We start from the raw sequence: 17,632 nt of genomic DNA, 5'->3' as shown, positions 1-17,632 counted from the left end.
CTGTTTATCCTGACTAAAATATAAGCTCCATCCATAGTCACAAAGATTTTAATTTGTTCTTATTGCCCCTTAGTTTATCCCCAGTCCTTAGTGCTAGGTATCATGAGTAGGTGATTATAAAATATTTATGGGAAAATGAATCAATGCAAACAATATTAATCGGTGAGTCAGACTGGTTCTGGGATCAGACTGCCTAAATTGAAACACTGATTTTACCACTTGGCTTCATTTTTTTGAAAATGAAGAAAATAGTGTATACTTATCGCGACAGTTTTGAGATTAAATGATATTATGTATGTAAAATACTTAGAGTCATAGAAAAAATAGAGCTTGATATAATTGACATGAATGAGACACGTAAGAGGGTTTAGTGGAAGAACAAATAAGGGCATATGTTGTGGAATATTAGTTGAAGATGTGCTACATTTGTTTATGCTGTGGAATATTTGTTTAATGATTAAAAGATATGTTGCATTCTTTTATGTTACATTTATTTAACTGTGAGAAGCTGTTGTCTTGTATAACATTAGAGGGACCAGCCTTAATACACATCCCGGGGGCTCAGGAGAGAACCACGAACGGTGAGGACCATTTTTGGGAAATAGAATCTCAGCACACGAAGTTCTTAGTCCAGTCATTTATTCTTCCAAATCATCTTCTCCGTCCTCCCACGCCCTGGGAGTCCTGGTTTATATACTCTTACAAGTAGTAATCCCTTGGCAGTGCAAAGCCAGGCTTCCACAGTCAGGTGGAAGTGTGATAAGAATCACATAGAGGGGCAGTAATTGTTAATTATCATTTGCAACCCAAAAGGGAAGAGACTAATGGGGAAATGAATTAACTAAAGGCTAAATTCAGGTAATATCTAAGAAGAGGGATCTTATGTGCTCAACTATAGTCTTAAATGTGATTGGTAGAAATGTTAATCTATAAGTTGCTAGGTCAGTGGGAGAAAATAAAACTGCCTTCTTTTTTCCTGTGGTTTCTTTCTGTCCAAGCTATCTGCCGTTTTTTTCTGCAGGATAGGGGAAAGTGTGCTCGGTTGCTAGGCAACCTATGTACAACTGGATGCCTCTGGTAATAGTTAAAGGGAGATCTGGAACTAGAGGTAAGATTTGGAAGAGGAAGTTAAGCTTAATTGGCACATCCGCCAGGTCTTCTTAAATGGGTAGCCTGAATGCTTAAGTCTGTTCTTAGAGAGTACAGAGGTATCTCTGATAAGGTATTTTCCTCTGTCTGGGGATGGACCTGGCTGGATGCTGCCAATGATGATAATTATAGGGAGGCTTGAACTGGGGTTCTGGCTGTGCATTGCTGTCAGCGCAGAAGGTCATCTAAATATTCCTAGAAGTGGTTAGGTAAGGAATTAGAGGTCTACAAAGTTAGTAAGGCTGTAAGGAGGGTCTGAGCTAAAGTGTGCAAAGCCATTACTTGAGGTCCACCTGACCTAGGCGGTGTCTCCTTGTAGAATTTATCTTAAGTCAGGAGACTAGCATGTGGTGGTCTGGGCTGTTATTTCTGTTAGTCCTAGAATGTAACTGTGCTACTTTGCCTGCCTAAAACACCTGAGTGGTCTAATGAAGAGCTGAACAGGCAATAGCTAGGCAGGAGAAAGGATAGGCAGGGCTGGCAGGCAGAGAGAATAAATAGGAGAAAAGAGAAGAGGGAGGATCAAGAAAAGGAGGAGGGAGGACACCAGGGGCAGCTACCCAGCAACACAGCTAGCCACGGAGTAAGAAAGAAAGACATATAGAATAAAGAAAGGTAAAAGCCCAGAAGCAAAAGGTAGACAGGATAATTAAGAAAAGCTAGCTAGAAACAAGTCACACTAAGGCTGAGCACTCTTAAGAATAAGTCTCCATGTATTTGTCTGGGAGAAGAGCAGAGTTAAAAAAACAAAAACTGCAGGCACAAACAACCAACTCTTTTTGTGAGGAATCCCCAAGATGCAGAAGTTCAGGAAGTTTAGGTTTTAAAATAAGTTTTTCAGATAGGCAAAAGTAGATGGGAATTCTGTTCAATAATTCCTGCTGTGTTGTGGAATATTAATAAAGATGTGTTACATTTGTTTATGCTGTGGAATATTTGTTTAATGATGCAAAGATGTGTTGCATTCTTTTATGTTGCATTTGTTTAACTTTGAAGCTGTGTTACTTTGCCTGCCTAAAATACCTGACTGGTCTAATAAAGAGGTAAACAGCCAATAGCTGGACAGGAGAGGGACAAGTGGGGCTGCCAGGCAGAGAGGATAAATAGAAGGAAAGATCGAGAAGAGTGAGGATCAAGTAAAGGAGGAGAGGAGGACGCCAGGGGCAGCTACCCAGACAGACATGGAATAAGAAGGAAAGAAAAGATACACAGAAACAGAAAAAGGTAAAAGCAGAGGCAGGCAGACCTCTGTGAGTTTGAGGCCAGCCTGGTCTAAAGTGAGTTCCAGGACAGCCAGGGCTGTTACACAGAGAAACTCTATCTTGAAAAACAAAAAAACAAAAACAAAAACAAAAACAACAAAAACAAAAGAAAAAAGGTAAAAGCCCAGAGGTAAAAGGTAGATGGGATAATTAATTAAAAAAAGCTGACTAGAAATGAGCCAAGCTAAGGCTGGTCATTCATAAGAAAGAGTACATCTTTGTGTATTTATTTGGGAGCTGGGTGGTGGGCCCCCAAAGAGTAAAGAGTAAAAAACTATTGAGAGCTGCTGGTAGCAAAAGGCCATGGGAGTATACAGCAGGTGACAACTAATGTTCAAAAGGTAAACCTATCAGAACTAAGGGTTCTGGTAGATGACTAAGCCATCACACAAGGCTTATTGGAGTTTTTGTCTTTTGAATGAATTTGCTGTTTCTTATTGTAAACTTCTTGTGCAATAACAGCTATGATATCTCCCCATTACCATGCATCTTCATGTAATATATAATTCCATGAGCCACGTGGCAAAGCACAAATAGAAATATGGGTTAATTTAAGTGTTAGAGTTAGCTAGTAACAAGACTGAGCTATCAGCCAAGCATTTATAATTCATATTCAGCCTCTTGAGTCAGTTATTTGGTAGCAGACAATCAGGACAGGAAAACTCAGCCTACATTCTCCCTCCCTACTCTCATAAAAATAAAAATAAATGCAAAAAAATCACTTCTTCAAGGAAGACCTTCATATCGCAAACAGGTAAATTTGTACTTGTGTTATTTTCCATTACAGCATACTCTTGTATATAAAACTTACCATGGTTGTACTTACTTTTCCTATACTGATCTTTACACATTAAGTTCCAAGAGAACAAATACTACACCTCTCTCTCTCTCTCTCTCTTCTTTTTCTTCAGCTAACTTAACATCAGAATCATATGTAAATACATAGAGTGTGAAATCTACCCAGAAATGCGAAGATAGAGTTCAGGATCAGAAAAATGTGTTCAAGAACCAAAATAACATGTCCTTTTTATGGCAAGCAAAAGACAAAAAACAAAACAAAAACCAAAGAAAGAGGCTTAAGGATGAGAGAGGCCATGTGGGACCTGTTCAGACAAAGCCCCAGTTCTGATGCTGAGTCTGATGTCACAAAAGCCAATAAGCAAATGAATGCTGTAGTTAATTTATATTTTGTATCACAGTTGGCTAGTCTGGGAAATGAACTGGTAGGTCTTTCTAAAGTTAAGTCCCTCTTCCTTAGAAACAGAACCCCTAATCTTTAGTTGGGCAAATGACTGGTAACAGAGATTACAGTTCTAGCCTCCCTTATAACAAGATCTGGCCACATGAGAAACTTTTAACATGCAACTTCCAGGGAGGAGGGCATACCCTTCACCAACTAATTCTGATCCATTCTGTTTCTTTAAAAGGTCAATGTGATGAAGAAAGCTCCAACTTAGTTCACAAGAATGAGGGGGATATTTCAGACACAACCATCAGAAAAACGGTGAAGCAGCCTAGGTCTCATGATTGTAAAGCCATCATACCAGCTTTGGACTAGTTTTATTTAAAAGAAATAAAAACATGGTAAGTTGCTGTTATTGACTCTTTGTTATCATTAACTGAGCTGGGTTCCAACTTATCAAAAGAGATCTGGACTCATAACAAAAGGCTTAGGAGACAGGTTCGGTCGTCTGTATCATGAACTGATGAAAGTTAAATTAAGCTGCTGATAAAAGGAGATGAAGTGTTTAAGAAATATTTACACAGAATCAGAGGACCTACAAATTGGAAGAGTAAACTGCTAGAGATGGGCCTTCAAGTGATGACTGATCGTACAGTGTTAGAAGATACCATCCAGTGAGTTTTGGGATGAAAATAACATGTCCAACTGGGCATGGCAGCTTGTTCCTATACTCCTAGCATTCCAGAGGCTAGCATGGTGTTGTATAGGAATTTTTTCCCAGACCCAAAACTACATCTTGGAGGAAAGCTGCTTAACGAAGAGAGTTGAAGTATTCCATTCTGCAGGGAATCTCCTTCAAACTCAGGAAGTAAACAACTCAAAAGTTTTAAAAGTTCCTGAATCTGACCAGATGCACTAGGCCCATCCCTCTCCAAGCATATATATACAGCAAAGACTGCTAAGAGACACTCTCAAACAAGATAAGCTGTCTGGAACAGACACTCTCGATCTGTTGAGTTGCCTGCAAAGCATGCAGTTTGCCCCAGGTTCTAGCTTTTGTGAACTCTCAGACATGCTGGGCTAGGCTTCTGGTTATGTGCTGTCCTGGAGTCATTTCTGGTCCTGTAAGTAAGCCCTTATGCACGCTCCTGTTAGTAATCCCAATAAATCATTAGTTCAACAAGTTTGACTATGGTGGTAGCCTTACTTTGGTCTGTGGTGAATTCTCTCTTGAATGAGTTTACATCTCCGGAGTTCAAGACCTAGGCAATATAGTGACAGCTTGTTTTAACAACAACAAACCCAAAAATAAACAACAACAACAACAACAAAAATCTCAAATTCTGGCCAAGCAGTGGTGGTGTACGCCTTTAATCCCAGCACTCGGGAGGCAGAGCCAGGTGGATCTCTGTGAATTCGAGGGCAGCCTAGTCTACAGAACAAGACCCAGGACAGGCACCAAAAATAACACAGAGAAACCCTGTCTCAAAACAAACAAACAAAACAAAACAAAACAAAACAAAACTCAAATTCTAAATTATTGGCAAAGGCTACAATTGCAAATTCATTTCTATATCATTCAATAAAACAAAATTTCTCTTAGTTTTTTTGTTAACAGTAACTTGAACAAGAAAGAAGCTAAAAGCTACACACTAGTTACGTTGATGAAGATACAGTGTGAGTTATAAAGTCATGTACTCTGTCTTCATGAGGTTACAAACCATTAAAGAGTATCACACACTCAATACACAAAGAATTATGGGAGCTGATATCTGGGGAGTCTTCTTTAAGGAAATGACAATTGGATTAGGAAGTTTAGTAGGTAAAGTAATGATTTCTCTCCTGCATCATGAACCAGGAAGCAGAAAGTACAAAGGCCCTTAGAACAGTGCAAGACAGGACCATGGACCAGTGTGGCTGGAGCACAGAAAAAGTGAAGTGTGATTCAAGTCAACTCAACAAATAGGGTTGATAGTACTTCATAGTTAAGATCAAGCCAGAGGTAGGACTAGATTATACAAGGCTCTATAAATCATGACTAGAACTCTAGGTTTTGGGTAGAACACTCACATAGCATGTACAAAACCCTGGTTTCAGTCCCCAGCATTGAAAAAAGTTCTAGTTTTTTTTAATCACAAGAATGGTTTTAAGCATGTTTTCTGGTTGAGGAGTAGATAGGTTAAAAGTGTGCAACACTAAGCATAGGGAGAAGCAGCAGTGTAATTGTAATACTGGAAGATCACAGTGAAAATGGAGAGAAACAGAATCAAGGAATATTTAGAAATGTAAGGTAAGATTTGGCAATTGAGTGAGAAGATCAGAAAGAAGGATGTACTTAGGTTTCTAGCTTCTGCAACTAAATGAATACCAAGAATAAAAGGAAAGTTTAAAAGGAAAAAAAATTAGGTTTGGAGTGTTCCTGAGATACACAAGTGAAGATATCAAGTAGCTTGAAGATCTGGGAGTTATCAGTACTTAAAACCCAAAGTAGGGGAATGAAACCATCCTAGAAAAATTTAAGAGAAAAAGAGCATGACCTAGAGAAGACTATACTGTGGAAGAGAGTGGGCACACTATGGAGGTTAAGACACTGTGGTTAAAGAGGTAGGAGTAAAACTTAAGAGTGGAATCAAGGCACTGGTGGAATATCAACAAAAACTAACTATAAAACAGCACCAATGGCATCGATGGATTTACAGATACAAGGTTATCACCCAGGTGATCTTAGTAAGCACTCTTTCAATAGAGTAAGGACTACAGAACTCAAAATGTGCTAGTCTGAAGAACGGTAATGGAGAATGACTTGCAAGGTGGACACAACTGTGTTTCAGATATAGCTGTAAAGTGGGAGAAACAGGATGGTAACCCAATGGAAACTAGGTCTAAAGGTATGTTTCAACAGTGGAATCCTTAGCATATTTAGAAACTGACAAGAATAAGAAGAGAAAATTGGAAGCATTCAAGTAGGAAATGACTAAGACTCAGCCTGAGCATGGGCATGGCATTAGATAAGAGGGCTTCTCCCTATTTAGAAGGGGAAAAAATGATGCAGATGGGTCAGCAGTAGGATACTAGAGATTACCTACAGATAGCTTTGTTTTCCTCATGGAGGAATAATATGGCCTACAGAAAGAAAACAGGGGGTTGGGGATTTGGCTCAGTGGTAGAGCGCTTGCCTAGCAAACACAAGGCCCTGGGTTCGGTCTGCAGCTCTGGAAAAAAAAAAGAAAGAAAACAGGGGGTTAAGAGGGTTACAAATACTGACTTAAAATAGTTATTTAGGCCGGGTGGTGGTGGCGCAAGCCTTTAATCCCAGCACTTGGGAGGCAGAGGCAGGCGGATCTCTGTGAGTTTGAGGCCAGCCTGGGCTACAGAGTGAGTTCCAGGAAAGGCACAAAACTACACAGAGAAACCCTGTCTCAAGAGGGAAAAAAAAGTTATTTAGGGAGCAGTAAAGAACAGAAAATCACTGAGTGTGGTGGTGTGTGACACACACACACACACACACAACACATCAATGAGATTGAGAGCTGAGATTCCATTTGAACTTAACCATAAATATGGTGATTTCCTTGAGTAGCATTTAGCTGTTCAAATGCAGACATAAATGTTTCATAAGAGGGCAGGGCACAAAAAAATTTCAGCTGATAGCAAAAAACAAACCAAGTCATGGGGGTTTAAGCTGGCTAGAAATTTAAAGTCAAGTGCTAGTGAGAGAAAACACAATATGAAAGCTACAGTAAACTCAAATGACAATGGGGACAGTGACTCACTAAACCAAGCCTACGGAATATGGTCAGTGAATACAATTTAAGAAATAGCATTTTGATTTAGTAATAACATCCTCAACATTGAGTTTAGAATGATGACAATATCCAAGACATAACTAAATGGATAGCTAAGACAGAATAGAAGCCATTAGGTATCAGGTAAGAAATTAAGTGATCCTAACTACTGAATGGATTGTTTGTGTAAACATCAAAGCTTTAACTAGTGGATGGGAAGAACCAAGAGCTATTTAGAGGAATGGGGAAAAAAAAGAATTGATGAGCAGAGTAAAACAATGAGAGGGCTCCATGGATAAACAGCTTTAAAGCAAACAGATTGGGCCAAGGAACAGGCAGTGAAGTTCTAAAGTCACAATGACGGGACCACTATGTCTGCCTCCAATGTTTGTAGTGTGGTAAGGCTATGTCAAAACTAACTCCTGGGTTGGGAATGTAGGTCAGTGGTAGAGCCCTTTCTTAGCATGTAGAAAACCCTGAACTTGACTTCCCAAAACCCCCTGCCAGAAAAAAAAAAAAAAAATCCAAACTGTTCTTGTCTGCTGTGTCTGAGAATACTGCCCTGCTCTCACTATGCCAATGGCCATCACTTTCTGACAAGACCTGAAAAGGACCAGCAACTACAGAACGTGGGAGAGCTGGAATGGGTTTTCTCCTAAGTGCTGAAGGAAAGAAGAGAAGACTGAAGGTAGCAAAGGACTGACAGGTCAGTTTGGAGGCACATTTGTTTTTACACTGAAGGCAGACGATGCAAAGATGATACTGTGTATGTAAGAGCTCTGTGGGTTAAGTGTGGGGAGCACACGTGTGATGCCAGCACAGTTGCCAGAAGGATTTGAATTCAAGGTGAGACTGCATAGTGAGACCATCTTTTAAAAAAAAAAAAAGTTTAGGTAGGTCAAAGAGAGTGGGCTTCAGGCAGATCTGTTTCCTAGTCATTCTCCAGCAATTACTAACCATGTGACATGGGAAGAAAGGAAACAGACAATTCACAATACATGTTTATTGAAAGGATACATACAGATGCTGCTGTAGAACTCCCCCAGCAGCAACACAATATCCTGGGTCTCCACCTTCCTGTCTTTGGGAATTAAGAAGTTCATACACTGCTTTACTTACATTTATACTTGTCAAAGAGTGAATTTTGTCAGGCAGACATGAGGTCACTCTACAGGGAAGCTCCTTGTCAGCAATTTTCATCTTCCTAAAGAATTATCTAGCAATCAGCTGTAGTCCATGTGTGTAATCCCAGTACCTGGGAGGTTGAGACAGGAGGATCACGTTTAAGGCCAATGGACTCCATGGCAAAATCACCTAAAATGGAAAAAAAAAAAAAAAAAAGGAAAAAGCAGTGACACACTAGAACCTATTTTCAAAGAATTGTGTATAAGACAGAGCTCTCATACATTCTGGGTTCTTCTTTACCTGTTAAATGGAAGTAATACAACATACTCAACAGACATGATTTTGAGAAATACCCTGCTGTAGTAAAAAGAATATGGGGATTACTGTTCCAGCTGCACTTTATTGAGTAGATCTTGATATACAGCACAGACTGCTTTCAAACTCACAATTCTCAATCTGTAATGTGCTGGGCTTATAGACATGCATAATAAGGCTTGGAGCAAGAGCTGCATTTTAACATGGCATCAACTAAGAATTTCAATTTTTTTGGCTGGCCAGCACTTGGGAGGTAGAAGCAGGAGGATCAGGAGTTCAAGATCATCTTTAGTTATCATGATTTCCAATCAGTTTTGCATCTCAAAAATAAAATGAGCCGGGCGTTGGTGGCGCACACCTTTAATCCCAGCACTTGGGAGGCAAAGCCGGGCGGATCTCTGTGAGTTCGAGGCCAGCCTGGTCTACATAGTGAGTTCCAGGAAAGGCATAAAGCTACACAGAGAAACCCTGCCTTGAAAAACCAAAACAAACAAACAAACAAATAAATAAATGCATTTTTCTGACCTGTAGGTGGGGCAAAAATCTGCTTTGTGAATGGTTGATTTGGGCTGGAAATTTAAAATGTAATTCCTCTGTAAAAAATCAAAGTGGCCACCTGTCGCCATACTTGAAGGGATGGGATGGGATTAAGGAAAGCAGTGAAAAGGCAATGGGTAGTTTAAGTTGTTAAGTGAAGAGGCAATGGGTAGTTTAGGTTGTTAAGTGAGGAGGCAATGGGTAGTTTAAGTTGTTAGAGTTTCTACCTGGCATGCACAAGGCCTTGAGTTTAACCCCCAGTAAAACAATCTCAAATGCAGAGACCCCATGCTGTTGCTCACCCTGCATCCTGTCATTATCCTTGAAGCCCCACATGACGGTATCCGCCACATCCTCCTTCTTTCCCCATCCCCATACTAGGGATGATGTCATGGAAAAGGCAGGGCCAGGAAAAGAGGTATCCTTCTAAATATAGATGTGAAACCCACAAAGGGAGTGGGCAGTAAAGAAACAAGAATAGAGAAGCTGGCATCGGTTACAGTGAGAACAATGTAAGGTGGAAGGTAGAGAGCTGGAGAGGAAGACTCCAGACAAGCAGTGAAAACACGGAGGGAACATTAAGGACCACACAGATTATATTTATCACCCCCCCCCCCCCCCCCCCCACCATCTTCCTCTCCCTTAGGTTTCTCTTCTTGAGATCTGAATAATGTAGTCCTCCTAACTTGCCTGGAAGGTAAGAAGAAAGCCCTTCTTCTTTGTTTAAAGTCTTTATTGTTGATTTCACACAGACATGAAATATTAAGATGGTAAACTGGGGAAATGATTGGAATTCTAGACAATATCCCTGAATTCTTAGAGGCTTGTCTTTGTTCTGTTTTTCACTGATTTCCTAAGAAGTGGTGGCTATAGCCTTTTGTAGTACTGTTTTCTTCCCCTAGATCCAGCACAATTCTTTTTTGGAACCAATTTCCCCTTGCTATTACCAACCTTAAAACTACCTATGCTTCTGCTGGGGATCTGGGAATGCTGAGTTTGTCCTTCTACATACGGAAGGCAATTTCTCAACTGCCAGGGCCCAGAGCAGTAGACAGGCACTAAAAACAGAATAAAGGATGGTACCAATAAATGGACAAAAGTTCCTGCCCAGAAAATCAACCAGAGTAAAAGCCCAGTTTATTGGCTCCATGCAACGGAGCAATAGTGTCCAGCTTTCAGGCTCAGTCTCTCTGTACAAATTTCGACAAGCCCAAGGTTCATAGAGGAGCCCATCCAAGCACCTTCTCTCTTGGGGCAGAGGATGGCTAGCTGCCTGATGGTGAGTCTCTGGGCTGTTCTGCAGGAACACCTGCCACGGCCGAGGCAGCCTCGTAGTCCGCGATGCGGCGCTGGACAAGGGCAGGCATGAGGTGCACGTAAGCGGCCATGAGGCGGTGGTTAGAATGGATGAGCTTCCCAGCACAGCTGTGCAGACAGGCCTCCTGGAAGGAAGAGGGATGTAAGCAGAGACTAAGGGGATCCCGTCAAGTCCTCCTCCTTCCCTCCCGGGTCCCCAGCCGAGGGGTGAGGTCATGGAAGAACGAGGTGCAAACAGAGGGGAAGGGAATGCGTGTCGCGTCACATTACTGTCACCTCTGGGGTCCCCACAGTCCTCACCTCCTCAGCGTCCAGGGCTCGGTGGTGCAGGCTGGGCACACAGCGCTGGAAGCACAGTTCTGTCATCCGATTGTAGACCAACAGGAAGTCTCGCAACTGAGAGGAAAGAGGATCAAAACTTCACCACGGCCGAGGCTTCCCGGGGTGCGCAGCACAGCCTGCCTCCCCCTCTGGCGGGGGGTCCTTACGTGTACCCCAGTAAACAAACCTCACGTCTAACCCCGAAAAACAACTTAACTCTCACTCACGTTTCTTAGTTGCTGCTGCTGCTCCATCACGCCCAGGGCGCGCGGACCACGCTACTTCCGCCCTGGGTGCACGGAGTCGCCCCGGAAGTAAATTCTCCCAAGTCACCGAGAACTTGAAGGTGTGGCTCCAGGATCGCCCTGCCCATGACTGCTAACGTCACCTCCGCCCTTTTTCTCTGCGACGTGGCCGGCTTCTTCTGCCCAGAGAGTACGTCACTTCCGCCGAATCTCTGACCTGCTGCTAAGATCGCGACGGGAACTGGAACCCGAGGTCCCCGCGCGGTCCGGGCCTCGCGCCCTGAGGGGAAGAGTGGCCCGGCCCAGGTGAGAAGGACATACTTGTACGAAGGGAAGTTGGACGCACGAACCTGTGCTGAGGGCAAGATGCCCTGAGCCCTTGGCAAGGATGAGGACACACCTGATGCCCAGGTGTGTGTGGGGGTGGCGGGGACCTCTCACATCTGGGAGGCAAAAACTGACTTTGGAAGGGACTGTCTGTGTCCTGGGAAAGAGAGGCTTTTAATGACACCAGGAACACATCAACTGCTTCAACTAAGGCCTGGTGGGGAGGGCCCGAGGAGGGAGGCAGGTGCATGAGATGGAGAAAGGAAAGACCATCTGAAGGAAGAGGAGAAGGAACACCAAAAGGGTGTGAAAGAACAGAGATTATAGGGCATGCTTGAGTGGCAAGTGAGCATCCGAGCCTAGGGAAGGGTTTTGCCTCCTGGTAAACATGCCTGTGCAGGGTTAAGTTCCCAGACAGCCCCAAGACATTCCCCCCAGTCCTCACAGCTGTAATCCCATTCTCAGCATCGCACACGTAGTAGGGACTCACTAAATGTTTGTTGAGTGACTAATTGCATGAATGGTTACTAAAAGTGAGGTTAGGCATTTGGAGAAGACACCGAGGCTTTGGTATCCATGCATCTGTAGAAATAATGTACTCCGAAGAGGAGAAATACACATAGTCAAGCAAAAAAGTGGTGGCTGATCCCCAGGGGCACCCACGTCCTAGGACAACCTCTGAAACTTCTGAGAACACAGGGAAGGCCTCCTTGTTCTGGAGTGTTGGCCAGTTTCCAGAATTGTCTGTGTTGGGCTTTACAGCGTGCTGGGGTGGAGACCTTGACTCCAGTCCCTTCCCTAGCCATGACGGACGGGATCCTAGGGAAGGCAGCTACAATGGAGATCCCCATCCATGGAAATGGCGAAGCTGGGCAGCTTCCAGAAGATGATGGGCTGGAGCAGGTGCTTCTGTTTGATTCTTCTAATTGTTTCAATTTAGCAATCCTGACTCTTAAATGTTTCTCTGTCCCCATCCCAATAGCCTTCATTTAGCTAACCCCCTTCATACTTTTCAAATCTTCTATACAGACTTTACTATGTACTGTCTCTGTCCCCAGAATGTTTCAGCCACTCCCATCTTCTCTGACCTATAGGACCTCCAGCAGGTGATGGTGTCAGGACCCAACCTCAATGAAACGAGCATTGTATCTGGTGGCTATGGGGGCTCTGGTGATGGACTCATCCCCACAGGTATGAATGATAAAGAGACGGGAAGCTTGAGTGGAAGGGAGGCTAGGACAGTTGTAGTGGAGCCTTAGGACACATACAGGAAAGTTGAGAACTGATAGTGTGAAATCCATAGACTGTCCAATCCCAGAGCAGCTCTCAAAGTTTATCATCTGCTTCCCACTTGCCGTTTAGTCTTGAAGCTATCTCATTTGTCTTTTCTTCTCGGCGCCACCATCTGAGCCAAGTTAAGACCTTTCGGTCACAAGAACTCTGGAGCTTAAGGCCAATTTGCAAGCTTCTCAGAGTTTTATTTTTGACTCCTGTACTGACTAGAACTCTACTTGGAAATATAAACCAACTTCCCTGTTTTCGGTGCCCACCAGCTTTGACCATGCCAGTTCCATTCATCATGTTTGCTTCTGTCTTCTCTTCCCCTGTCTACCAACACACTCCTACCCTATGCCAAGGATGCCAAATACATACATTGAGTTGATTTGGTTGTCGGGACATAAGTCCTTGCTCCCGGTTGAGCAGAAGCATGCGGTTGTCTAGATTTTTCTCCTTCAGAGAGGTCATTTCATGTGCTGGGAGGGAATTAAGTGAAGTCTCAGAAGTATCTGGTTGTATGTGAGAGAAACTGGTGTCAGAGGACTTGGTCTTTTAGGGTCTGGCCGCCATCCATCTCACAGCACCTCACCTTCTGGCCCTGGTGATGAGGTGGCCCGGGGCATTGCCGGAGAGAAGTTTGACATTGTCAAGAAATGGGGCATCAACACATATAAGGTAAGAGTCAAGTACTTCCTCCCAGAAACTCTCCATGGGTACCTTTTTCTTTTCCCCAGATCTTAATACATAGTCTTATGAGTAAGAGAATGGGGGTGCTGGAGTAGTTACTTGTTGGGGTTGGGGCAGAGTTTAGATTTCTGACCTCCCACCCACTTCCCAATCAGTGCACAAAGCAGCTGTTATCAGAGAGATTTGGCCGAGGCTCCCGGACTGTGGATCTGGAGCTAGAGCTGCAGATTGAGTTGCTGCGTGAGACGAAGCGCAAGTATGAAAGTGTCCTGCAGCTGGGCCGGGCACTGACAGCCCACCTCTACAGCCTGTTGCAGACCCAGCATGCACTAGGTGATGCCTTTGCTGACCTCAGCCAGAAGTCCCCAGAGCTTCAGGTGCCTCAGCCAAAACAAAGAGGGTGGGGGTACCGGGCCCTGGCCCTTCCAGACAGGCATTCCTCAGCCTCCCCCCCTCCCTCCCTCCTGCAGCCCCCAGGGAGAACCCCTCTGGGGTGTGCCCAGTCCTGCCCCCAGCATCACTCACCTATGGAGGCAGCCTAAGGGTTTGTACAGAGGTCCAAAAGTTGGAGGGGTTGTGGGAGAGGGCGCACTGATGCCTCACAAGTAACCCTTCTCCATATCATCAAGAATGCCTTTGGTGCTTGGCCTAATCAGAGCCCATCCCCTGCCTGCTGCACTACCTTTTCCTGTTCCTGTCTTGTATCCTTACCCAAGAACTCTACCTCCACATTCCTACCCCAGGCATCCCCAAGGCGCCCCTACTAACTTTGTGGCTAAGAGAGCCTTGCTAGAGGCAGTCTGGTGGTGTTAGTTTTGATGGCTGTTTCTTCTTGGGGACGGAGGGAAATGAAGGGCTCTGCAGCTCCAATCAGGTAAGGACTGTTACTCAAGGCCTGTGCCTCCCTTCTACCCTTAGGAGGAATTTGGCTATAATGCAGAGACGCAAAAGCTGCTGTGCAAGAATGGGGAGACGCTGCTAGGGGCTGTGAACTTCTTTGTCTCTAGCATCAACACACTGGTCACCAAGACCATGGAAGACACACTCATGACTGTCAAACAGTATGAGGCTGCCAGGTGTGGGCACTGACAGGGCTCAAGGGTTGAGAAGTTGGCTGGCATGGGAGACAATTGGAACATTTGGGGGCATACAAATTCAGGAAGAAAAGGAGATATGTGTGTGGATGAAGAGGTGGAGACCAGCCTTTATCACTCCCTCCCCAGGCTGGAATATGATGCCTACCGGACAGACTTAGAGGAGCTGAGCCTAGGCCCCCGGGATGCAGGGACACGCGGTCGGCTTGAGAGTGCCCAGGCCACTTTCCAGACCCATCGGGACAAATATGAGAAGCTGCGGGGAGATGTGGCCATCAAGCTCAAGTTCCTGGAAGAAAACAAGGTGCTGCCCTACTCCCTTGGTCCTAAATAACCTTCCCATCTGACAGTACCCTTCCCTTCAGACCCTCCTGATTGTTGGGTGGGAAGATGCAGCCTGGCTGCGGAGTGGGTTCCCCTAGCCCCTTGATACCTGAGCCCTCTCTGGTCACCTTCCTGATCACTGGCCTTTTTGTGTTGAGGATCTGGCTACTAGTCCCAGGAACACAACTGAAAAAAATTGCCCCTCAGCTGGGGTGCCAGAGCCCTGGCCCAGCAAGTCAAGTCAGGCCTCTTTCTCCATATTGCCCCTTCTCTTTTGACTTCTTGGAAAGTCCCACCCCCAAAGCACCGTCAGAGCAGATTCCGTATGCCCTGGTCAATGCTCTGGGCTTAGGCACAGCCCCTCAAGAAGGGTGCCTGAGTCCAGCCTTAGCTGACCCTGCTGGGCCCCCAGATCAAGGTGATGCACAAACAGCTGCTGCTCTTCCACAATGCGGTGTCTGCCTACTTTGCTGGGAACCAGAAACAACTGGAGCAGACCCTGCAACAGTTCAACATCAAGCTGCGGCCTCCAGGAGCCGAGAAGCCTTCCTGGCTAGAGGAGCAGTGAGCGGCTCCCAGCCCAACTTGGCTATCAAGAAGGACACTGGGCGGGGCAGCCCCAGGGTGGAGGAGATTGGACACGGGATGTCCCTTGCCACTTCCTTTTCGGCTTGGGCTCCCCTTTCCTGGCTGGGGTCTGACACCAGTTTTGTCCATACTGCTGTGGTCTGAAGAGGGCCTGTCGGCCCAGAAGCAGCTGCCCTGTCCTTTATCTTCCCGGCCACTGGGCTTCATTTCCAGATCTTTTCCTTCCACTTCACAGCCAAAGGCTATGACAAAACACTCCCTGGCCAATGGCATCACTCCTCAGGCCTATCCCCAGCTCTTGGGATGTGCCCCCACCAAAGACAGGACCTCGAAAGGCTCTGTCAGCCAATGGCAGCTCTTCTTGGGCTCTTCTGGGCCAATAGTGTTGCCTCCAATACCCTTTGTCCCTCCTCGATGGGTGTCCATTGTAGAGAAGGGGACTGGGACCAAAGGAGTGGGGAAAATGGGGAGCCCCATTTATGGCCCTGCATCTGAATGGGCCCTCTCCTCATCCACCCATCCAGCTGAATTGTGCTTAGAGCCCAGGAAGACTGGGTTCTAGCACTAGGAATAAACCTTTCATAAAAGCAGGCCCAGTGAGGTCAATTTGTGGGGGACTAGAGGAGGGTGGATTGGTAAGGGATTCTCAGTAATCATGCATTCAATTCCTATGAACTCAAAAGAGTTGTGGCCAAGTTTCAGAAGCTATTGAAGGCCCGATCCCCCTCAGTCCTAGTTAGAGTCCAAAGCTTTATTTTCTCTACCCGTTGGCACCAAGACATTTATAGGTTTGAAGAACGCAGGGTCCAGAGGGGGTTGGGCTGGCTAACCATCATGCATTCAATCATACAGCTGATGTTTACTGAGTGCTTTTATTTGCCAGGCACTGGGTTAAGCCCTGGGGAAACATCAGTGAATAAAACCTGGTCCCTGCTCACAGTGCTTAAGGCCAAGTGGGGGATAGAGACAAGTAACCAGGCAACTACAATACAATGAGAAATGCTAGGATACGGGATGCAGTGGGAGCACCTGATAAGGGTCATCTTGCTTAGACTGTGGTAGGGATGGGTATGCCAGTTTAAAAACAAATCTGAAAAGTAGCTAATAGACCAGGCAGAAAGGCGAATGTCTCAGTAAGAATTCAGTCTGGACTGAAAAATTAAGTGGGTGTGACAAAAGGTAGGGCTTTGGAGAAAGGGAACTAAGACCTCCATCAGAGATCTGACAGCCTGGGGAAAGCCTGGGGCTGAGAACAGTCTTTCTGGGCTATTGGGTAGCATGAACCTTGCCTGAGCTCCTTCGCAAGCAGTGAGTACCTACTGCTTCACCACTCCTGCTGTAACCTACACCGCTCCGCTCCTGTTGAAGTCAAACCTGAACTTTATGTGAGAAGTCAAAGAACGCTCCCAGCAACACTTTAGTCAGGGCTCAAGTGCAGTCAGTCGTCAGCCCCAAAGACAACTGCCGACTTTTTTAGCATTCTCTCACCTGGAGGGTGGAGAAGGGCCAACCCAGTCATCAGGTTCTCATAGCACAGGGTGCACTCTAGTCTGGCTTGAATCTTGGTCATTGATACTGCAATCCCCAGCCAGGCTTCCTGGGCTTTGGTTAGTCTGTGTGCAGCCAGCTGTCTGCCTTGATTATTAGAGGTGCTGGTCCTCATATTAGCCCCCACTTCCTGGGCCACTGGGGATTTTTCGTTGTTAAGGCACTGAATCTCCAAATGGTTGGAGACAGAACCTGAAAGCAGAGCCCAAACCTGGTTCCACCATTTTCTAGCTGATTAGGATTAACGCCTGGGGAGCGAACGCTCAGCTCCTTCCTTTGTAAAGCAGCTAATAAAAGCAGCTACCTATTAGGGTTATGCGTATTAAATGAGATAATGTATGTAAAGTGATTAGCTCTGTCTGGCACGTAATAAACACTCGGTCCCTGTTAACGTACAATTTTTATTGTAGTCTACCAAGGCCGTTTTTCCATAATGCAATGATTCTGAGAATTGCTCTGGGTCTTTGGTGTGAGGAAGAAGTCGCTGGATGGTTTAAACCAAATTTCCTCACGAGGGGGCTCCTGAGGCACTTAGAACTGAATGAAG

General features: G+C 45.1%; 3 protein-coding genes across 7 annotated transcripts in view; 1 reads left to right on the top strand and 2 right to left on the bottom strand.

Annotated features, from left to right (window-relative positions):
* The window catches only part of Dnhd1 (dynein heavy chain domain 1), a 77,679-nt gene extending 72,823 nt beyond the window's left edge, over positions 1-4,856 (bottom strand). Inside the window, exon 1 of the mRNA XM_036188379.1 lies at positions 4,802-4,856. The gene's annotated coding sequence lies outside the window, so the exon portion shown is untranslated. The remainder of the gene's footprint in view (positions 1-4,801) is intronic.
* Positions 4,857-8,385: 3,529 nt separating this feature from the next.
* On the bottom strand, positions 8,386-11,316 carry Timm10b (translocase of inner mitochondrial membrane 10B). 2 transcript variants are annotated; one of them, XM_036193283.1, is made up of 4 exons: positions 11,222-11,316; positions 10,974-11,069; positions 10,598-10,798; positions 8,386-8,693 (listed from the first exon to the last, which is right to left on the bottom strand). In XM_036193283.1, exons 1-3 carry the CDS (start codon positions 11,246-11,248, stop codon positions 10,622-10,624), a joined length of 300 nt encoding a protein of 99 aa, XP_036049176.1. In that variant the 5' UTR covers positions 11,249-11,316; the 3' UTR covers positions 8,386-8,693; positions 10,598-10,621. The 2 variants fall into 2 exon arrangements, with proteins under 2 accessions (XP_036049176.1, XP_036049167.1); XM_036193274.1 differs by lacking the exon at positions 8,386-8,693 and having other exon boundaries at positions 10,557-10,798.
* A 106-nt stretch (positions 11,317-11,422) lies between these two features.
* On the top strand, positions 11,423-16,128 carry Arfip2 (ADP ribosylation factor interacting protein 2). Of its 4 annotated transcripts, none has more exons than XM_036206688.1 (8): positions 11,423-11,545; positions 12,329-12,469; positions 12,661-12,757; positions 13,401-13,519; positions 13,687-13,908; positions 14,450-14,607; positions 14,755-14,929; positions 15,362-16,128. In XM_036206688.1, exons 2-8 carry the CDS (start codon positions 12,371-12,373, stop codon positions 15,515-15,517), a joined length of 1,026 nt encoding a protein of 341 aa, XP_036062581.1. In that variant the 5' UTR covers positions 11,423-11,545; positions 12,329-12,370; the 3' UTR covers positions 15,518-16,128. The 4 variants fall into 4 exon arrangements, with proteins under 4 accessions (XP_036062581.1, XP_036062582.1, XP_036062585.1 ...); XM_036206689.1 differs by having other exon boundaries at positions 11,423-11,650; XM_036206692.1 differs by lacking the exon at positions 13,687-13,908 and having other exon boundaries at positions 11,423-11,650.
* Positions 16,129-17,632: the final 1,504 nt, after the last annotated feature.

The sequence above is a fragment of the Onychomys torridus genome, chromosome 1 (assembly GCF_903995425.1).
Source record: "Onychomys torridus chromosome 1, mOncTor1.1, whole genome shotgun sequence".
In the NCBI taxonomy this organism is placed as follows: Eukaryota; Metazoa; Chordata; class Mammalia; order Rodentia; family Cricetidae; genus Onychomys; species Onychomys torridus.
This window is presented reverse-complemented; position numbering and strand designations above follow the sequence as displayed.